Source organism: Solanum lycopersicum, chromosome 8 (assembly GCF_036512215.1).
Source record: "Solanum lycopersicum chromosome 8, SLM_r2.1".
Classification (NCBI taxonomy): domain Eukaryota; kingdom Viridiplantae; phylum Streptophyta; class Magnoliopsida; order Solanales; family Solanaceae; genus Solanum; species Solanum lycopersicum.
In genome coordinates this window covers 52,244,252-52,267,428 of record NC_090807.1, presented here as the reverse complement: position 1 = coordinate 52,267,428, position 23,177 = coordinate 52,244,252, and the positions used below count along the sequence as shown (strand labels likewise).

Genomic DNA, 23,177 nt, shown 5'->3' with positions numbered 1-23,177 from the left:
TATGGTAATGAAATATAAGTTGAATATTGACATTTTAATGTGATTTAACTCTTAAAAAAGGAATATGGAAATTATTTATATATTTAAAATAAATCACTATCGCAAAACATATCATGAAAATTTTATGTTTACACCTTCTATGAGATAATATCCATAACTAGCATATTAAACGTAGACAAAATTTAAATTATGCATACAAAATTCTTATAAAAAAATAATTATATATATATATATATATATATATATATATATATATATATCTCCCCCTTATTTAGAAGAGGCAGTTGAAAGGACTAACACAGCTTTAAAAACCTGTTCCCAAAGCTATTTAAATTGTACTTTAAATATGACTAACATAGCTTTAAGGACAAAAAATATAGCTTTAAAAAGCTGTTCCCAAAGCTACTCAAATTGTACTTTAAATATATAATATATATTTTATTTTATTTAACAGGGATAATTATGTAATTTTACCATTAAATTTGGAGATTTGTAGAGGATGAACAAGGGCAGATGGGTAATTTGGCTGTACTTTTTAGATCTGTACATTTATTGTCTATCTACTTTACTTCTTTCCTTGTTTACTTCTCCTCCACATTTGCTTCTACATTGATTTCTCCTCCACAATTCCTCTCCATTAATCTCCTTTTTTCCTCAAATTTCGCTTCAATGTTGCTGTCCAGATAATACAAATTAGAGGTTTTATCGCATAGTGGTCAGAAATTACAGAGAAGAAGAGCTGTAGAATACAACTGAGGTAACAATCTTTTTGAGCTTAAATTTCATCAAATTATTATTTTGTTCTTGCATGCAGCATCAGATTTGATTCTTGTAGCCATGAGACTATTTTTGTGTGTTTTGTTTCTGCTCTTGAAATTTGAATACTTCAACAAATATTGGTAGGGCGACAAGTAGTTGTGTTTATATATTTGGGATTGAAGATTTGTTGTTTGAGATTTGAGAAAATTGCTTTGGCTTTCAGTTCTTCAGCTGTAATTCATGGTTCTCTTTCTTCTTCATCTTCGTATGAACAACCACCTAAAGGTTACCTATTACTGCTCTTAATTCTGTATATGTGCTAGAGAATTTTCTCATCTGGGTTTCGTTTTTTTTCTTCTTTGGTTCTCAAATTTTCAATTTTTGCACTTAAAATTGTTAATATGATAAAGATCAGAGAATTTTAACATCTGGATTTGCTATTTCTTTGTTTGAGTTCCAAAAGTTTCAATTTTTACACTTAAAAGTGTTAATGTGATGAAAATCAGACAATTTTATACTCCCTCTTCTAAATAAGGGAGATATATATATATATATATTGTGATTTCATAGAACATTTGTCAGTAGTTTTAAGCCTTTCCCATGCATCCACATTGTTGTCATCGAAACTCCACCAACTACATCTTTCCTTCTCCGCCGGTAACCATGCAAGCTATCCAATCTTCATCTCTCCGGTCGACCCATTTCTCAGAACCATACATCAATTCACCAATGTAAAGCCATTGAGACCCAAAAGAACCCCTTTTATCTCAGCTTCATCCATTCATATGATTTGACACGACAACTTTTGAACACCTACCAAAAGAGATGAATAAAAGAATTAACTTGTACTTTTAGCGAGTCCCCTCAAAATATAACCATCATTTATATGTAAATCACTTAACTTTTAAAAAATATTATCATTAATCATGTAAATCACCTATCACATCCGATTAAGTTCTTTTTATTAAACTTGTGAACTCGATGGAGAAGTTTCTATTAACATAGAACACCAACAGGATGGAAATACACTTTATATTACTGCATTCGTGCTAGGGTTAATGAACCTTTGTCTTTTCAATCTACTTTATATTGCAACACTCCCGGTAGCACTGGTGAACCTTTAAACTTTTCACTTTAGAGCTGAATTATAAATGCAATTAAAGATGTAGTGTTACAATTCATGACCTCTATCACCATGAAACTAAAGATTTGTATCAACTTTAAAATTAAGTAAAGAAATATAGATGTTGGCAGGTTAGTTTAGTGAAAATTTGATAATACTTTATTGTTTAACTTATTCATAACTTCCTTGAATAGTTTTCTTTGTATAATCAGTGTCTCATCGATCATATTCACTTATTTACCACATTATCATCTTGGTAGTACCAAAAACTTAATAAAGCTACCTGCTAAATTTTCGGTAATGTTTCGGTAGGATAATACAGTGGCTAATGACCGAAAGCATCAGACATTAAAGATAACAACTTTAAAGTTAGAAGCTCAGTGCATTTCACACGTTGTATACATATACCACCTAAAGATTACACGATTAACTCCATCTTAGGGTGAGAAAGGATCAAGTACTCATAGTCATAGTCTAACAGAGAAAAGTGATATCTTTTCTATACTTTAAAAGTTGAATACTCCTATTATTTCTACCTATTACTTTATTGGAATATTGAAAGACTTCTCCTATTAAAGAATGTAAGTTTATTCCTTCATATCAACTTTTTCAGTTCTAACAATAGGGTGTAAGCTTCAGTAATCTTTTTATGTAGTACAGAGTCTTCCTGTCACTATCACATGAAGGCATTAGGTGGCCTTTTAGGTCTAGTAGATCTTTAATATGAAGGATAGAGAAGTTAGAATTTAATGTGAATGTGTTACTACTGATCTCCTCTTACACACTTTTATATGTAGAATTATCATCCGTAAGTTCTATATATTGTAGGTAAAGGTATTAATGATTTGACATTTTTTGGGTTTGAATGTGAACATTGACTTTTGAGACATTTGATATTGTTTCATCTCTTCTCCTAGTTGGCACATTCTAAAATGGACCTCTCTATCACACCAGTGATATCATCATTATCAGTAACACGAAGATAAATAGATACATAAAAGGTTGAATGGGTAAAGACCATCCTAAACTTGATGCGTTTTAGTCACATCTCTTAAACTATTATTAATCTTAATTATCTGCCAAATTTGATTATTAAGAAAAACTAAGTTCTTCTATTGAGTTTTTAATTTACTGTAACCACAAGTGCATCTCTAGCAACCAACACAGTAAGTAATAATATCAGCACAAGAAACAACTCCAGGGCATTCAACTTCAACTAATCTCTTAACATCATCGATGAATGAGAAGCCTCTCGATGCCAAATTAGGATTATCTTGATTTTTTCAAATCACATGTGTATCATTAGCCTACAAACTTTTAATAGAAAGAAGCAAAAAAAAAAATCAGGAACGATGCAAATTTATTTAGCAAGGATGTACGTCAAAAAAGACAAAGTACAAGAAAATAAGGATGACTTTCAAATCATATGATCATAAAACTAAAATTTGTATAATACATGAAAGTTTCAGTCGAACCGAGGGAGTTATTCTCACCTTAACAATACAATCTGAGTATGATCGCTACAATATTTGGACCCTGTAGAACTTGTTCATCATGTAGGAAACCATCCAATTTAGTATACAGAGTAATTAAACAACAATGATTGTTAGTGAGGCCAGTAACATGTAGCTATTGAAGTTAGAAAAAAGAAGGGCAAAAATAAGACTTGCAGTTGCAAAATTTTCTTATTCCTTTTCACAACTTACAACTTTGATCAAACACTCTCGGTACATTAAAGGAAAACCTCACATAATATTGGCATGCATGTAAAAAACTTAACACTAAATTCATCATCAAAGAATCCATCCATCCTAAAAAAGTATTTAAATATTTTGTTACACAAATTTCATTACCGATTCACCCTATTTCCATTTCCAAAACTGAGTATCTTCATTATCAATAAAAATACAATGGAAAAAAAAACAGAGACGCAGAAAAGAAGGTGAAAAAACTCACAGAATTCAATCTTAAAAGCTTCTGAGTTGAAGATGAAAATTCATGTTTCAAATGAGCGTTTTGAGCATAAATGTATTTGTATTATACAATACATGAATTATAGATTAATTAGTTAGTTCTTCAAATGATATCCAATAATATCATCATTCAACTTAGTTCTTCTCTATAGAAATTTAGACACTATGATTATATTATTGAATGAATTAAATAATCTCTATAACACTATACATTGGTTCATCTCTGTAGAGCCTATATTAGATTATTGAATATTCTCTATAATACTATTGATAACCAAACTTTTTCCCTAATGACCTCAGTACTTGAAATCGAATTGCGTGATGCATCACATGATAATTTGTTGTCAATGATACATGAGGTTTATTTGTTCAGTTTGACGAGATGTTAGATATGAAGTTCAGAATTTGTCATTTAGCCCTCTACTAAGTCTTTCCTTCTCATTAACTCCCATCACACGCAAGATCAATTCTTTTTAAGTGAATCTTTTTATTCCATTGCTAAATGCTATCACATATATGGTATATGGCATGAATATTCTGTCATGTATTAGCCTTTTGATTTCTACACCAGATTATGGTTATCAGTGTCTTTATATCTACCTTTTCTCTGACCTAAAATTTTAACTTGTGTTGTGTTTTAAGAAAAGGCTAAATAAGACTTCATAATCTGTTTTTCCCCGAGAAATCATTTTGTGTGTTATTCAAGATAATGAAGAATATAACTATGTTGCATTTCAATTTTGGATGAAGCAGCTAACTATAGTTGTAGATATTGAGAAGACAGATTGAAGGAAAGGAAGGTAACAATATGATTAGCTAACCTTCTTGAGGAAATAACAAAGAAGTGCTGATTGTAAGGGAGCCAGTACTATTTAATTGATGTTCTCCTGTAGTTAAATTAACTGGTAGGTTTATAACTTCGAAAGCTTCAACTACAAAATGAGGGAAAAAGCTCTAGTAAGAGTAGGTGAGATGAAGGGTAAACTATATCTATAGATATTCAGAAGACACATTTCAAAGCTGGAACTACAAAATGGTGACCAAGACGATTTCATCTGATGGCTGAAAGAAAACTTCAAGTATTTTGGCAACCAATATGAATATTATTAACATAAAAACCATAAAAGAGACTTATAATCATCCAAACCTCAACATATTGAGGAAAAGTAAAGACATGTAATTACACAATTTTGCCAAAAAACGACTACATCTACTTGGCTTTTTTGTATTATTGAACATTAATATTGTTTCACCCATTTCTCTATTAATTGTGTTCACTATCTCTGTATACTGCATATGTACTCCTTTGAAGTGTTTCCAATTTTTTGCTTTCCTCCCCACATAGCTGCTATCACTTGCTTCTTCAAACTCTTCCAATGTTTTATCTTGATTATTTCTACTATTTCCTTAAAACCTCTTGTAGGTAGACTGACTTTTATCCATTGAGTTATTGTATCTCTTACTTTTGTAGCATATTCACATTCAACAAATAAATGATTGCTTGTCTCCATAGTTGAATCTTGGCGCATACAACATGAAGTGTCCTCTACATGTATATTTTAGGTGGTATATTTTAAGGAAATATTGGTTATATTAGAGTAGAACATAGAGTTGCAGCTAATGATTCATCCCAACGACTCAGAATCACTTCACAAATTGTCCTTTTTTTTTGTTAGAATTAGCTTGTGACCAGAGGTAATTCGTTTTGATTTTGCTAAATTTAAACAGGCAGCAACATTTTACAACTACTGTGGTAAGAACAAAATGTCTCTGGCAGCAACATAAAATCATTTATATGACTGTATAATTATCAAAGCTTTGTAAAAGAGCATATTATGTCTTAGAAGAATAACACAACATGTAATGACTTCCGGAATAAATACTTGACATGTAATGAACTGAACAATTTTTTTATACCTATTTCTAAGCAAATGTTGTTATAATGATATGATATTTTTCCCACAAATAAAATGTTGGGCATCCTACGGCTCAGAAGTGTTTATTTGTAATCGAAAAACCATTCTATTAGCAGCAATATACAGAAATAATTCATATATAATCATATAAAAAATAGAACAATGCACAATATGGAAACCAAACTCTTAGCAGATCAAACCAAAAAAAGGCAGAGGAGAAGCAACTCATGTGAACTGTGAAGATTCGATAACCCCCAACCCAATAGGAAAATTTCAGCTATTATTTCTCGTAAGTGCACTACGCGTCCATTATGTTTGATCCTATACGTGAAAACTACTAACAGAATTTTGCTGTTTTTTTTACAACAGATTTACCTAAAATATGGTAAGCTAACATTGTTGAGGAGATAACGAAGAAGTGTTGATTGTAAGGGCGCCAGTACTATTTGATTGATGATGTCCTGTAGTTAACGTAACTAGTAGGTTTGTGGCTTTAGAAGCTGCAACTACAAAATGAGGAAAATAGCTATAGTAGGAGTAGTAGCGTCTAACTATAGTTGTAGATATTGAGAAGATAGAAGGAAGATAAGAATATGCTCAGCTAACCTTCCTGAGGCGATAGTGAAGAACTACTGATTGTAAGAGCGGCAGTAGTATTTGATTGATGAAGGTGTTTTTGTCTTTTTGACTCGGCCCTTTTTTCTCTTAGCTCGGATAAAAATAATTGCTTTCTCTCCAGTGACATCTGTGCATATTTGGTACGATGACGCATATTTCTTTCAGAAGTTCTTTCTTGGGCAGACACATTATCTCTATTTTCTTCCATTCCTGTTTCAATTAGTTCATGATTTGTTAAAGTAATTTACAATTTAATGCAATATGGAAAAAATACATACATAAGTGGGAGAAAAAGGGCATACATTGAGAAATATCAATGTAGCGTTCACGAAAATAAAAATTAGAATGAGAATAAGACAAACAAGCACAATTATTTAACTAATAACATTAATTTTACAGAGCCAAATATTGAGATATCGAAAATCTTTAAATGTAATGACAGCTAAAACAATGAAAGGGGAAGAACTTCAAACATTATTTCAAGATAAGAAGCAAATTATCCTTAAAATGCGCAACTATTATACAAACACCTCTTCTTCTCCCTAAAATTCTAACCAGAAAAGTTTAAACAAATATTTTGTTGAAATTAAAATCTATAGGCACCCATGCCTTAACTAATGTTATTAAAAATTGGCTAAAGGTAAAAAATTATCACTTGACAGCTAAAAGCATGAATAAGATGCTATTCAAGGTAAAACGGATGCCAACAACTTATAGTATTGATAAAACATTTGGACTTTTAGGAGTTGGATCATTATGGTACAAACTTGGTTCTCTTTTTTCCTAGACTTGGAAAATTTAACAGCAAACAAATTTAACTGACATGATTATTATAATGCGTACCTTTCTAATTCCAAAGTACATATCACAAACACGTTTAATAGACATGAATTAATTTACTATATACTTATCTAACACCATTGTATGTAGTTTTGTGTGGACTTGTTTCTGGTTTCATTTTATGCATTTATGTAATGAATGGCATCCTCGTCAAGGTTTATGTTTATTAAGGTTAACTTAACTATATACGCATCTGCTTTTCTCCAAATGAAGCCGATCTACATGTTGATTATTCAAGCTAATTTGGATTTCGATATGCATGATAGCCATTAACTGTCTTATATATGGTGCAATTTATCTTCTTCAGATGGTCTGTTGATACATTCTTATGGGTCCTTTGAGTACCATGCATATAGTATTCAATTTTTTCATTGTAGAAATAACGTAGGAATGCATGCAGTGCATCTCTAGCAAAGGAATGCATGCAGTGCATCTCTAGCAACCAACGCGATAATAGCAACATAAAAAGAAGAGCAATAATGAAACCCAATCAGCTAAAAAATGCATCAATAGTTTAGCAAAAATGCAGCAATCCTTAGGCCTCAACTTCTGTCCAAAGTGCAACATTTGTAGAAGCAATTTTTTGAAAAAAGCGCAGCAGTTAGCTAACTTAAAAGTGCAGCAAAGTTTAGCCAAATATATAGGCAAACCATTGGATCAAGTATATCCAAAAGTATAGCAAAATTTAGCTCGACACATAGCAATATTAGACTGAAATTTGATCAGAAGTGTAAGAATTCAGCAGCAATACAATACAAAATCAGCAACCCATGGTTTAAAATACATCAAAAAAACGGAGCAGAAAAAGATTAAAAAGCAATAATGATTCAACCTCAAAATGAGGTATCAAACTATAGCAGTCAAGCTCATCAAAGGCAACGATTAATTCTCATCAAAGACTGGGATAACAACAGGGCAGACACATTATCTCTATTTTCTTCTATTCCTGTTTCAAGTAGTTCGTGATTTGTTAAATTAATTTTACAGTTTATCAATGACATTGATGATTACTATGATTTAAAGCAGGCGTGGGGGATAAACAACCATTGATCCATTTCCACCTCTGACCAGTTTAACACTATAAGGACCCCAAGTAGGCATGTACACAATCATATAACCATCAGTAACTGAAGATTAGTTTATGCTACAACTCCCTGTAGCTGACTCATCTGCATACACTCGAAACATTGTGTGCTTCCCAGGTACATCAAAACCATAGAAGTGGATGAGTTTGGGAAAAGATATGCACAATAAAACAAATAATAAAAACTTTACCTAGTGAATGATTTTTACTTTCTTTTCTCTAGACTTGTGAAAACAACAATTCATTTAGTGGTATGTATATGTCGAGCATCTCAAAGGAAGAGTTTGTGCATATATTAATGTCACAACATTGAATTATGTTAGATAAATTGCAAAATAGTCTGGAGCCAAATTGTACAAATGTGCATGATGGGAGGCCCGAAAGGGGCAATAGCTCAGACAGAAGTGAGATAACACTTATCCCTCCCTATAGCATATGCATATCCTATATGGTCTTTTGTTTTTATCTTGCTTCGAATGTTATTTCAAATGAAATGTAACTATCATTCGAGGGAATAGTAAGACAATAAAAAAGATTTTCCCATTCAATGTCATTTGGCAATGATGATGATGAATCATGGAAGTAACTTCACGGTTGAACATTATGTTAGGATTTGTTGTGAAGACATAGTGAGAGTTCATTACTTTATCCTCTCCTCGGGTTCAGTTCAAAATGTACAGAGGTTGTTGATATACTTAAGCCGAACCTAAGACTTTTAAAATCTGTTGTCTACAAAAAAATCTTAAACTATAAATCAATTTTTAATGTATAAAAAAAACTCTAAAATTAAGTTAATGCTACTTTTAAATTGTTCACATAAATATATTTTGTCAACAGCAATGTCATACCAAGTAAATAATATAATGAAAACACCCATGGCCAGTGCAATCACAAAATCGATGAATTAGAGTAACCCCACTTTCACCAGCCAATAACTTATCATAATAAGCATCAACATCATTCCCAAACACAGAAAAAAGACCCATCCCAGTTATAACAACACGCTTTTCAGGGTCTTTTTCCCTTGTTGTGGCTGAAACTGTAGTGGATGAAGATGAGATAAAAGGGGTTCTTTTGGGTGTCAATGACTTTACATTGGTGAATTGGGGTATGGTTTTGAGAAATGGGTCGACCGGAGATGGTCGGAGAGATGAAGATTGGATAGCTTGCATGGTTACCGGCGGAGAAGGAAAGATGTAGTTGGTGGAGTTTCGATGACAACAATGTGGATGCATGGGAAAGACTTAAAACTACTGACAAATGTTCTATGAAATCACAATATATATATATACATATATATATATATATATATATCCCTTATTTAGAAGAGGGAGTATAAAATTGTCTGATTTTCATCACATTAACACTTTTAAGTGTAAAAATTGAAACTTTAGGAACTCAAACAAAGAAATAGCAAACCCAGATGTTAAAATTCTCTGATCTTTATCATATTAACAGTTTAAGTGCAAAAATTGAAAATTTAAGAACAAAAGAAGAAAAAAATGAAACCCAGATGAGGAAATTCTCTAGCACATTTACAGAATTAAGAGAAGTAATGGGTAACCTTTAGGTTGTTGTTGTTCATATGAAGATGAAGAAGAAAGAGAACCATGAATTACAACTGAAGAACTGAAAGCAAAACAATTTTCTCAAATCTCAAACAACAAATCTTCAATCCCAAATATATAAACACAACTACTTGTCGCCCTACCAATATTTGTTGAAGTATTCAAACTTCAAGAGCAGAAATAAAACACACCAAAATAGTCTCATGGCTACAAGAATCAAATCTGATGCTGCATGAAAGAACAAAACAATAATTTGATGAAATTTAAGCTCAAAAAGATTGTTACCTCAGTTGTATTCTACAACTCTTCTTCTCTGTAATTTCTGACCACTATGCGATAAAACCTCTAATTTGTATTATCTGGACAGCAACATTGAAGCGAAATTTGAGCAAAAATGGAGATTAATGGAGAGGAATTGTGGAGGAGAAATCAATGTAGAAGCAAATGTGGAGGAGAAGTAAACAAGGAAAGAAGTATAGTAGATAGACATTAAATGTACAGATCTAAAAAGTACAGCCAAATTACCCATCTGCCCTTGTTCATCCTCTACAAATCTCCAAATTTAATGGTAAAATTACATAATTATCCCTGTTAAATAAAATAAAATATATATTATATATTTAAAGTATAATTTGAGTAGCTTTGGGAACAACTTTTTAAATCTATATTTTTTGTCCTTAAAGCTGTGTTAGTCATATTTAAAGTACAATTTAAATAGCTTTGGGAACAGGTTTTTAAAGTTGTGTTAGTCCTTTCAACTCCCTCAATGAATATATTGATTCATAAATAGATACTTCACCTCATGTGCTCTTTTTTCTTTTCTTTTGTGAATGACTTTCTAACTCTACAATATCATCCTCCATTTGTTCCACAATCTCATAGGAATCACGAGGTTGAGTCTTCCTCACTACTTGCCAGCCTTTGTTGGAATTATCATTAGCATAAAATACTTGGGATGGTTGATTCGCTAAAACTAATGGCTCATTTGTTTTAAAAAATATTGACTGGATTAACACTCAAAAAATCATACTCATTCTTTTTAATTCCTTTTACTTCCTTTATACACATCAAACCAATTACATTTGAATAAAACTACTCTTCTATCCAGGAAAAATTGCAACTCAATTGTATCTGTTACTCCATATTAATCAAGATTCTCTATCTTCATTCTCACCCATTACAACAACACCACAATTTTGAGTCCTTAACTTTTTTATCATGCTCTTCTACATGAAATCTATATTCATTAACAATATAACCATTAGAACGCGTCAAATATTTTATTGGACCACGTGAAAGTGAGTAGATCTTCCATGATACAACTATCATCTCCTTTATGCAATTGTGTGACCTATCAACATATTAATGTAGAATATTTTAGAATGAGTATTTTAATATTAGATATATCAAATTTTATATTTATGTACCACTCACTCTATCTTTAAACCATTCAATGAATTCTCGGATCCATTCTTCATTAGACAAGTGTTGAGCATTCTCATGAGTTTGTGAAAACTCTCTACAAAACTGAATTGAACCATAAGTCCCCATATAGAAAAGAAATTACCTTAAAAAATGAGCAAGGATTCGCCGGAAACACAAGTTGGTCCACCATCAATCAAACATTATTGTCTATTAGCGTAAAATTTATTTTTTCCAAACTTTAGCTAAACTACAATTATTTTCCTTCAATATTATTGTTTGTGCTAGCTGTATTTACAAAATCATGTGGCTAAGTGTGTCCACAAGACTGTATAAAGAAATGATGTCACTAGAAAACAGGACTAAATTGGCTATATATATACATGTCAATCAACCTTTTATGAAAAACAAGAAGATACAAGTCAAAATGTCAATTATATTAGATAATGACTTGCACTAGGTGCAAAATTTTAAAGGAAAAAAAATAAAAGATTTTTAGAAGTTATGATCTTTAATACAATCTCATAAAATAAAAATAAAAATGTGTTATTCTTTTTGAATTGTCCTAAGTAGTGGCCGGGGAACTATGTTTCGCAAAATATATTTGATATTTCAAAATGAATTGAAAATCCTTTTCTTCCTATAAATTCCATAATTAATGTTGGTTAAAAAATGAGTATTGCCAAAACGTTTGAAGCAATTTAATTTGGGATAATACTAAATTGTCTTTATAGACTATTGATTTTTATTGTATTTATTAGCCATAAATCACTAGACCTTATTGTCTCATAATCCCTCTTAGTCATTAATCATTAGCCCTTAATTCTTTCAACAATTTTTATATGATGATCTTAACTATATGTTGATTTTCTAATCCTAAATGTTGATGTAGGAGAGAAAAGAAAGATATCAATCCCAAATTCCCTTCATTCCATATTATTGTTGCTAGGTTTTATATAAAAACAAAAAATTTCTTAGTTTCTGTGTTCCTAATTTTATATCACAAGAACTTTTGAGTTTTTCGAATGCAGTTATCTGAACCGTGGGGACCCCAAAGGGACAGACTGGGTACCACCAGAATGTGATGTATCAATTCGACCAGGATGGTTTTTGCATAAATCACAAGAACCAAAGAGCCTAAGTGAGTTACTAGAAATTTACTACAATTCCATAGGACGAAATTGCGTATTGCTACTTTACGTGCCTCCAAACACACAAGGACTAATAAGCAATAGTGATGTGCAAAGACTCAAAGAATTTACAAGTGCAATTGACACAATATTCTCCACCAATTTAGCCAAGGAGTGTTCAATCGAAGCAAGTAGTCAAAGGGGAGGTAAAAATGGAGGATTCGGACCAGAAAACGTGCTAGATGATGACAATTTATGGACATATTGGGATCCAAAAGATGATGATAAAGAGCATAATTAGATTGAGTTCAAAACAAAGAGTGATAAGCCATTGAGGTTTAATATGGTAAGGATTCAAGAAGCAATTGGACTAGGACAAAAGGGTAAAAAGTCATCAAATTTATGTTGATGGGAACCTAATTGCTAATGGAACTACAATAGGATACAAGAAGCTTCACAGGATTGAAAAAGGGGTGGTCAATAATGCTAAAAGTGTGAAGATAGAGATAATTGAATCAAAGGGAACTCCTTTGATATCATCAATTGGTCTACATTTTGATCCCTTTTGGTAGTAGCCACATGATGGTCCACTTAATTAACTTCTTCTCTTCTATATAGTAAAAATAAAAAGGATGTTATAATAAATAAAGTGTTAATTCTAGAACCCTTTGAAATGCTTTGGAAAAGTTTTTTTTTTAATTAAAACAAGTTCGTCCTAGCCTTGTTCTAAGTATATATAAACATTTTTGAAATACACCCCCAAAAGTAAAAGGAATTAAAGGCAAGTATTTATTACTTTGTATTATACAAAAGAGAATCTTTATGTGTACAAAATGTTGTAGTGAGTGGTGTGTGACCACCATGCATGCACCAACTTGGGCTGTTCCATTATCACTTTAGTGATCAATCATGCATGTATAGGAACAAGACAACTCGATAGCTATCTCTATTAACACATTTTCCCATTCAAAAGGTGAAATGAAGAACAAAAGTGTCAAGGACTCAATAGGATGCCTCATTATTGCATCATCAACTCTTTTATCCTTGTGACATGTCATTAGAGAAGATGTATTTGTAGACATAAACAACCTTTGAAGTATAGTCTTTAAAGGAAAATATCGTAATCTCTTCAGTGCTATCTCTTTACGTTTTTTATTTTTTCCCCGCTGTGTATTTATTTTCAATCTGGATGCGCCACAAACTTTGCAAGAATCAAGTAAGCTATCACCCTTCCAGTTTAACATGCAATCGTTAGTACAAGCATCACTCTTATATATGAAAGCCCGAGTTCTTGAATTATCTTCTTTGCCTCATAATATGAGTTTTGCAAATTGGCGCCATTAGGCAACAACTAGTCTTTCAACATTTTCACTAACATGGTAAATGATTAATTACTCCAACGGTCATACTTTTGTTGTGAAGCAATTTGATCAAAGAAGAAATCTTTGAAGATTTTGAAATTTTGTATGATGGCAGTTCAAAATCCTTCAATGATTTTTTTGCTTCAGCATTCTGCTCCTCCTCAAGAATATCATCACAATCAGCATTTGTAATTCCTCCATGAAGATTAGGATATATCTCTCTCAACAATTCTTCTACTTCATCTTCACTCTCGCATTCTTCTACTTCATTATTATCTTCATTTTCAGACGTATCTTCATGTTAAGATTCTAATTCTTACAATGGCTCACCCAAACGTTCTCCATGGTGAAACCAAAAATTATAGTTGAGAATTATTCAATGTACGATCAAATGTGTCTCAACTATTTTACGAGTCCCTAAAGTAGTACTGTAATATTTGACAAATGGACATCGTATATCATATTCTTCTCTTGTGTTATAAAAGCATAATCCAAAAACTTTTGCACACCAACTAAGTAGATTTCATTGAACGATTATCAACAAGTTCGATACACTCTTTGCTAGGTGCCATAACATTAAGAGAACATACAATTTTTCAAGAAAGATAAAGAATGTTACAACTTTGAGAATCAATCAGAAAAGAGAATGTACTAATTAAATAGTTCATTTACTTGAATCTTCAAATAATACATAAAGAAAGAACTAAGAAAATTAGAAATGAAAAATTTCCACCAGAACTATATTTTGCAACCTAGAGGAGTAATCAAAAAAGATATCTTTTCCTATAGTCATTGGTACAAGCTAAATTTTTTTTGTACTTTCTGAAACACATAATCTCTAGAATGACATATGGAGTTAGCCCCACCAAACACATAAGAAAAACATTCTGTTTTTTTTTGTTCGAAAAGAACCACCATATCAACCTTTACTACTTGTATCCAATGTACTTTAAGGATTTATCAATAAGTATGATTGTATATAGAAAAAAGTAGCAAAAAACGATTTTTGGTACATGTACGTAACTATAAGGCTACAACAAGAAGCTTAAAATTATTTCATTCATTACTTCAGTTAGATTGCTTCCTTTTAATACTAAGTGGTCAATCCTTAGTATAGTTTTAGTTTGTGTTGACATCAAAGTGGCATATAGTTATTTGCCATTATCCTCTTGTATGTCACAGGAAGAATGCTATCTTATGGAGTCTAATATATTGGTTTGAGAGGCGTTGACTACTAGTTGACTGATTGCTCCTGAAAATCACAAGAGTAGTCCTTAATTCATGTAGTTTGTAAAGCCTTCAACAAATAAACTATGCTAACTTCCAATATCTTACAAAATAAGCATCATAAGCAATGACAAGCAAGAAAAAGATGAATAAAATTATGAAAGTTAGAACAGATCAGAACTAGGTGACAACTCAACATCAGGTCACAAATTCACTATTTTAGTTTCAGTCCAACTGTAATCTGTTTCTAGTTGGAGTATTAAAATAAACAAGGCAGAATTAGTAATCCATCTATTCAATGGAAGTATTAAATAAGCACTGGAAAGTTGAAGTTACACCGTATAAAAGTTTTGACAAACTAAAATAAGTTGATATAGTTTAGTCAAATATTAAATCAAAATACTAATAGATGTTTTCAGTCAGTTAGGAAAAACTATGCATAGTTTTTTGCTCCTATATATCCATAACACAGTTAGCCTTCTTATAGAAGTGGTTGACTGAAATCATTTGCCCAAATATGAACTAATTGGGTAGGTTGCAGGTCACTGCCTCAGTGGTGGTCAGTCACAACTCACAATTCTTAATGATATAGACTTACAATATGAATAGGGGTGGTCTTTGGTGAATTTCTACTTCTGAACTTCTCTTCCGATTCATTATGATGCTTCCTCTTTAAATTTGACGGAGCAACAAATATCATATGTCCATATTTCTCCTGGTTAATAAGTTATATGGAAAAGGTATGGATAGATACAATATATCTGTTAGTGAGTCTCAACTCCCCTACTCATAACAGAAACATTAAAATTATGCAAGTATATCTTACTCTTAAAGTTAAATTTAACAAGTTTAGTTCCTATTTCGCTCGCAAAATATCAACATATATAGAAGACAGAAAAGTAGTATATGTTGGCAAAGTAATTAGACTTTTCAATTACAATATGCTCTATATACAAAATTTGATCCTCAGACACATACACAGTCAACAAAAACGAGTCACTATTAGAAACACAACCCAATAATCTTTCACTGATTGTACATAAGAAAACATATCATATTCAAAAACCTCACATAGCATTTGGCCTATTGTTCTTGTTCCTTATAATTACCACCTTGGTTGGGTATGAAGCAAAAAATTTTATTTTATCTATGCTTATTCCAGGTCCAAATGGTCCAGGAGATGCAATTGATACATATCTTCAGCCATTAATAGAGGAATTGAAAGAGTTGTGGGAAGTTGGTATTGAGACTTGTGATGCATCTACTAGAACAAATTTTAAATTGTATGTTTCTTTATTGTGGACAATCAAAACCTTCCAACATATTGAAATTTATCTGGATGGAGTAAAAAAGGAAAAATGGCATGCCCATGTTGCAATAAAGACCCTTCCTCAATTCGATTGATGAATGGTAAGAATGAGTGTTTTATGGGTCATCAACGTTATCTTTCTAAAAACCACAAATGGAGAAATTATAAGGATTCATTTGATGGTACAATTGAGAAAAGACCCCGACATAAAATGTGTTCAGGTATTGAGATACTTAATAAAGTATAAAATCTTGAAGGGCTACAGTTATCAAAGGATCCTAACAAAGAAAGAAGATATCACATGAAAATCGAAAGGATAAATGGAACAAATAAAGTATCTTTTTTTGAACATCTATATTGGAAGTGTGTCTTGCTGCGACTTAATTTGGATGTTATGCATATTAAAAAAAAATATGTGATAACAACAAGGGGACAATCATGAATGTCAAAGGCAAGACCAAGGACACAATCAAAACTTGATTAGACTTGCAAGAGATAAATATTAGGCCAGAATTGCACCCCATCAAAAATGGGGAGAAGATTGAAGTTCCAATAGCATGCTACACATTGTCTCCAGAATATAAGCACAAAGGCGCCTTTTATTAAAGAATCTAAAGTTTCATGATGGTTTTTCTTCTAATATTTCTCAATGTGTGAACCTGAAAGATCACAACATATCTGGATTGAAAAGCCCTGATTGTCATGTCTTCATGCTACATATACTTCCTCTTGCACTTCATGTTATGTTGTCAATTGTAACGACCTGTTTAGTCGTTTTGAACAACAGATTTTATTTCTGGAAAAACAGGCTGAGGCGACGGAACCCACGACGGACAGTCATGGTCACGACGGACCGTCGCAGGGTCTCGTTTCAAAACACTTAGAAAATCTGAAATTGGGTACTGAAAATCGACTCTCTGAACTTCGTGACGGAATGGCAGGACGGACCGTCACAGACTCTTCAGAGAAATTGAGTCTCTGAACTCTGTGACGGGCAGCAGGACGGACCGTCGCAGGCGCGACGGGCCGTCACAGACTGCGAAATCCCAGTCTGGGTCGGATTTCTTTACACGTTTTAAGGGACGTTTTGGACTATTCCTACTTTAATTATAAAGTTAGAGGGTTAATGTTAATAAGTCTAATTACTTGGAGGTTAAAAGAGGTAACCTTAAGTTAATTAGTGGGTAATTATTGTCATCTTTTATTCTTAATTATATACTAATTAGGGTAAAAGAAAGAGGGTTTGAATAAATAAAAATAGAAAGAACAAGAGAGAGAGGGAGAATCAAACGAGGAAGAGAGAAACAAAGCTTGGGAAACTGCTTGCTCGATCACGAATCTTCGGTGGAGGTAGGTTATGGTTTTTATGCTATTCATAGTAAACTCTTAATAGCGAATGATATGTATTGGTAGTATTGTAAACCCTTCTATATGCTTAATTGTATGCATGCATGAATGTGATTATGTAATTGTGATATAATAAGCATGATGAAGCTATTGAATCCTAAATCTTAAAAAGAAGCCCTAATCTACTTTGTTAATGATGATGCCTTGGTATAAAAATGGCTTGATGAACGAAAGTAGTGAGATTAGGAGATCGGGTGCCACGTTCCGGTACCAGGATAGTATATGAGGATCGGGTGCCACGTTCCGGTACCAGGATAGTATATGAGGATCGGGTGCCACGTTCCGGTACTAGGATAGTATATGAGGATCGGGTGCCACGTTCCGGTACTAGGATAGTATATGAGGATCGGGTGCCACGTTCCGGTACCAGGATAGTATATGAGGATCGGAGTGTCACTTTCTGACACCAGGATAGAATATGGATCAGGTGTCACGTTCCGACACCAAGATAGTATATGGATCGGGTGCCACGTTCCGGTACCAGGATAGAATATGGATCGGGTGTCACGTTCCGACACCAGGATAGAATGAGGATCGGAGTGTCACGTTCTGACACCAGGATAGTATATTGAGGAGCGGAGTGTCACGTACCGACACAAGGGGAATAAAGATAATGAATCTTGAAATATGATAATATATTCAAATCTAATGAACCTAATTCCCAAATGAGTATGATGAGGAGGCGTGAGTCCTCATTGATGTGCTTGGTGTTGTAACCAAGGGTTATGGTAACTGTAAATGCTGCATGCTAAGGATATTAGTTGATTTTATGATATTGCTTAATATATACTGTTTTCTATTTTGAGTTGGCCGATGATATCTACTCAGTACCCGTGTTTGTACTGACCCCCTACTTTTATGTTTTCTTCTTTGTTATTTGTGGAGTGCAGCAAACGTGCCGTCGTCTTCAACTCAACAGTAATTCTAGCCAGTCTTCGTCACACCGGATTTTCAGGGTGAGCTAACGCTTCTAGCTTGGACTGGATCTTCTTCCTCATGTCTTGATGCCTTGAAGTTCCGGCATGGACTAGCTTTTATTTGTTTAGCTTCTTTGAATACTCTTAGTTTAGTAATTTGATCATAGATGTTCTTGTGATGATTACTTCCAGATTTTGGGGATAATAATAGTTATTGATTTTGTTAATGAGTTTAAGTCTTCCGCATTACTTTCTGTTGATATTATATTGAAATATTAAGGTTTAGATTGGTTGGTTCACTCACATAGGAGGGTAAGTGTGGGTGCCAGTCGCGGCCCGGATTTGGGTCGTGACAAACTTGGTATCAGAGCATTAGGTTCGTTGGTCTCATCACACAAGAACGAGTCTAGTAGAGTCTTAAGGAACGGTAGGGGGACACCTTTACTTTTCTTTGAGAGGCTATAAGACTTTAGGAAAATTCCATTATTTCTTTCCTTCTTTCGTGCTATTACTTGGGTCCAATTGGTATCTAGGTGATACAAATTGGTATCTGACCATCTTCACTCTATTTCGAAGATGGTTAGAACTAGAGCAACAACCGCGCCAACACCAGCACCGGCGGGACAGGGTGCGTCTGAGCCAGCCACTGGGGCTGTAGCTCGAGGAAGAGCAGCGGCAAGAGGTCGTGGTAGAGGTCGTGGGAGGACATGCTCTAGGGAAAGAGGACGAGCACCTAGCCCATCTGATACTAGGGCAGTGACTCCTTCACCGACTGAGGAAGTAATAAGAGAATGGTAGGATGGGGAAAATGAACAAGTGCAGAATGAGGGATTGCCACCCCAGCCTACCCCAGAGATGATAAATCAGGTGCTCGCTTATCTTAGTGGGTTGTCTGATCAGGGTCAGGCACCTCCAGTGTTTTCTGCACCAACACCTCCGGTTTCAGAGGTACAACATGCAGCCACTATGGCTCCTCGTATGGATGCCTCATTGGACATAGGCACGTTTCCACGTTTGACTACTGGGCCTACAATGACAAATGATCAGCATAAACTTTTCAGTAAGTTCTTGAAATTGAAACCTCCAGTCTTCAAAGGTGCTGAATCTGAGGATGCTTACGATTTTCTGGTTGACTCTCATGAGCTACTACACAAGATGGGTATAGTAGAACGGTTTGGTGTTGAGTTCGTGAGTTATCAGTTTCAAGGGAACGCCAAAATGTGGTGGCGGTCACATGTTGAGTGTCAACCAACAGAGGCACCACCTATGACTTGGGCCTCATTCTCTAACTTGTTTATGGAGAAGTATATCCCCCGGACTTTGAGGGATAGGAAAAGGGATGAGTTCTTGAGCCTAGAGCAAGGTAGGATGTCGGTCAATGCATATGAGGCTAAGTTTTGTGCACTATCCAGATATGCCACCCAACTTTGTTTCAGTCCACAAGAGCAGATTCATCGTTTTGTGAAGGGGTTGAGATCAGAGTTACGGATTTCAGCCTTAAAGGTAGCGGCTACAGCGAAATATTTTCAAGAAGTGGTAGACTTCGTAATAGAGGTAGAAGGAGTGAAGCCAGATGACTTCACCATGGCAACTACATCAAAAAGGTTTCGAAAGGAAGGTGAATTTAATGGTTCTTACTCTAGAGGACAAGGTTCCGGAAGTTACTCAGTCCGACCAATTCAGTCTTCACTACAGACTGTAGTTGGGGGTCCACCTCCGACCGGTCAACACTTCTCTGAGAGACCTATGCATGAACCCAGAGAGTTCTATGGATGTGGGGAGATTGGACATATTAATATATATTGTCCAAAACAGAGTTACAGACCTCCAAATGTTAGAGGTAGAGGTGGTCATGGTAGAGGCCGTTATTCTGGAGGACGTGGTGGCCGAGGTAATGGTGGTCACCAAAATGGCCGAGGTGATGGGCAAACTGGAGCCACTACATCACAACATGGTAGGGTCAACGGACAAACAAACGAAAGGGCCCATTGTTACGCTTTCCCTGGGCGGTCTGAAGCGGAGGCATCTGATGCTGTCATCATAGGTAATCTTCTGGTTTGTGATTGCATGGCTTCTGTATTTTTTGATCCTGGATCCAAATTTTCTTATGTATCTTCCTCATTTGCTAATGGTCTAAATTTACATTGTGAATTACTTGATATGCCTATTCATGTTTCTACTCCGGTGGGTGAGTCTGTGGTAGTTGAAAAGGTATATAGGTCTTGTTTGGTAAACTTTGTGGGGAGAAACACTTATGTAGATTTGGTTATCTTAGAAATGGATGATTTTGATGTAATTCTGGGTATGACTTGGCTTTCTCCGCAATTTGCGATCTTGGATTGTAATGCTAAAACGGTGACGTTAGCCAAGCCTGGGACAGATCCGTTAGTGTGGGAGGGTGACTACACTTCCAATCCGGTGCGTATCATCTCCTTTCTTCGTGCTAAGAAAATGGTTAGTAAAGGGTGTTTAGCTTTCTTGGCACATCTCAAGGATGACACTACCCAAATACCTTCGATTGATTCGGTTTCAGTGGTCCGTGAGTTTCTAGATGTGTTCCCTGCAGATCTTCCTGGTATGTCACCAGATAGGGATATCAATTTCTGTATTGACCTTGAACCGGGTACTCGCCCCATTTCTATACCCCTTATAGAATGGCTCCCGCGAAGTTAAGAGAGTTAAAAGCACAACTTCAAGAGTTGTTGAGAAAAGGCTTCATTAGACCAAGTGCATCTCCTTGGGGTGCTCCGGTGTTATTTGTGAAGAAGAAGGATGGGAGTTTTCGGATGTGCATAGACTACAGACAACTGAACAAGGTAACTATTAAGAACAAGTATCCTCTTCCTCACATTGATGACTTGTTCGATCAGTTACAAGGTGCTTGTGTCTTCTCTAAGATTGACTTGAGATCTGGTTATCATCAATTGAAAATACGGGCAACGGATGTGCCAAAGACTGCTTTTCAAACTAGGTATGGGCATTATGAATTTGTGGTAATGTCTTTTGGTCTTACGAATGCCTCTGCAGCGTTCATGAGTTTGATGAACGGGATTTTCAAGCCATATCTGGATCTCTTTGTGATCATATTTATTGATGATATATTGATATACTCCAAGAGTAAGAAGGAACATGAGGAGCATTTGAGAATGGTGTTAGAGTTATTGAGGAAGAAGAAGCTTTATGCCAAATTCTCCAAATGTGAGTTTTGGCTAGATTCAGTGTCCTTCTTGGGACACGTGGTCTCTAAGGAGGGAGTGATGGTGGATCCATCTAAGATTGAGACAGTAAAGAATTGGGAAAGACCTACTAATGTGTCAGAAAAATGGAGCTTTGTTGGGTTAGCTAGCTACTACCGCCGATTTGTCAAGGGATTCTCTTCTATTGCTTCCCAACTGACGAACTTGACTAAGCAAAATGTTCCATTTGTATGGTCGGATGAGTGTGAAGAAAGATTTCAGAAGCTTAAGACTTTGTTGACTACCGCACCCATTCTCACCTTGCCCGTAGAGGGTAAGAACTTCATTGTTTATTGTGATGCCTCCTATTCTGGTTTAGGTGCAGTACTAATTCAAGAGAAAAATGTGATTTCTTATGCTTCGAGGCAATTAAAAGTGCATGAACGTAACTATCCAACTCATGATTTGGAATTGGCTGCGGTAGTGTTTGCATTAAAGCAATGGAGACACTATTTATATGGGGTTAAGTGTGAGATCTACACGGATCATCGTAGCCTTCAGTATGTCTTTACTCAAAAGAATTTGAACTTGAGACAGAGGAGATGGATGGAGCTACTAAAGGACTACGATATCACTATCTTGTATCATCCGGGAAAGGCTAATGTTGTGGCAGATGCCTTAAGTAGAAAGGCAGGGAGCATGGGAAGTCTAGCTCACTTGCAAGTTTCTAGACGTCCATTGTCTAGAGAGGTTCAGACTCTGGCTAATGACTTGATGAGGTTAGAAGTAAATGAGAAGGGAGGATTGTTGGCTTGTGTGGAGGCAAGATCTTCTTTTCTTGACAAGATTAAGGGAAAACAGTTTGATGATGAGAAACTAAGCAGAATCCAAGATAAGGTGTTGCAAGGAGAGGCTAAGGAAGAAATAATCGATGAGGAAGGTGTTTTGAGGATTAAGGGAAGGGTATGTGTACCCCGAGTTGATGATTTGATCAGCACTATTCTGACAGAGGCTCATAGTTCAAGGTATTCTATACATCTGGGTGCAACCAAGATGTACCGTGACCTAAAGCAACACTTTTGGTGGAGTGGAATGAAGCGTGATATTGTTGACTTTATTGCCCAATGTCCAAACTGTCAACAAGTAAAGTATGAACACTAGAGGCCTGGAGGAACACTTCAGAGAATGCCCATTCCTGAATGGAAGTGGGAGAGAATCGCAATGGACTTCGTGGTTGGTCTTCCAAAGACGATGGGTAAGTACGACTCTATTTGAGTGATTGTTGATAGGCTAACTAAGTCTGCTCATTTTATTCCGGTTAAGGTGACTTACAATTCCGAGAAGTTA

The 23,177-nt window shown here is 34.6% G+C and overlaps 2 protein-coding genes across 18 annotated transcripts; one reads left to right on the top strand and one right to left on the bottom strand.

Moving 5' to 3' along the window:
• The first annotated feature begins 289 nt into the window (after nucleotides 1-289).
• LOC104648823 (uncharacterized) lies at nucleotides 290-21,937 on the top strand. Of its 4 annotated transcripts, XR_003247936.2 has the most exons (3): nucleotides 387-757; nucleotides 5,584-6,060; nucleotides 6,141-6,573. XR_003247936.2 is itself a non-coding variant. In XM_069288036.1 (2 exons), exon 2 carries the CDS (start codon nucleotides 19,510-19,512, stop codon nucleotides 21,325-21,327), a length of 1,818 nt encoding a protein of 605 aa, XP_069144137.1. In that variant the 5' UTR covers nucleotides 290-757; nucleotides 18,628-19,509; the 3' UTR covers nucleotides 21,328-21,937. The 4 variants fall into 4 exon arrangements, 1 of the variants encoding a protein (XP_069144137.1); XR_011211141.1 differs by lacking the exon at nucleotides 5,584-6,060 and having other exon boundaries at nucleotides 290-757; XR_011211142.1 differs by lacking the exons at nucleotides 5,584-6,060; nucleotides 6,141-6,573 and adding an exon at nucleotides 5,327-5,463 and having other exon boundaries at nucleotides 290-757.
• Nucleotides 1,177-10,375, bottom strand: LOC104648824 (uncharacterized). Of its 14 annotated transcripts, none has more exons than XR_003247931.2 (5): nucleotides 10,167-10,372; nucleotides 6,147-6,599; nucleotides 4,677-4,787; nucleotides 3,376-3,426; nucleotides 1,177-1,572 (listed from the first exon to the last, which is right to left on the bottom strand). XR_003247931.2 is itself a non-coding variant. In XM_026032672.2 (5 exons), exons 2-5 carry the CDS (start codon nucleotides 6,595-6,597, stop codon nucleotides 1,533-1,535), a joined length of 414 nt encoding a protein of 137 aa, XP_025888457.1. In that variant the 5' UTR covers nucleotides 6,598-6,599; nucleotides 10,167-10,371; the 3' UTR covers nucleotides 1,177-1,532. The 14 variants fall into 14 exon arrangements, 1 of the variants encoding a protein (XP_025888457.1); XR_002028416.3 differs by having other exon boundaries at nucleotides 6,378-6,599; nucleotides 10,167-10,371; XM_026032672.2 differs by having other exon boundaries at nucleotides 3,376-3,418; nucleotides 6,378-6,599; nucleotides 10,167-10,371.
• Nucleotides 21,938-23,177: the final 1,240 nt, after the last annotated feature.

Excerpts from the sequence above, each read along its gene's own strand:
- LOC104648823 (XM_069288036.1), top strand. The coding sequence starts at position 19,510 with ATGATAAATCAGGTGCTCGCTTATCTTAGTGGGTTGTCTGATCAGGGT.
- LOC104648824 (XM_026032672.2), bottom strand. The coding sequence starts at position 6,597 with ATGGAAGAAAATAGAGATAATGTGTCTGCCCAAGAAAGAACTTCTGAA. Across the intron at positions 4,788-6,377 it reads TTCACTATCGCCTCAGGAAG|TTGAAGCTTTCGAAGTTATA; the intron begins GTTAGCTGAGCA and ends CTCATTTTGTAG. Across the intron at positions 1,573-3,375 it reads ACTCAGATTGTATTGTTAAG|GTGTTCAAAAGTTGTCGTGT; the intron begins GTGAGAATAACT and ends CTCTTTTGGTAG.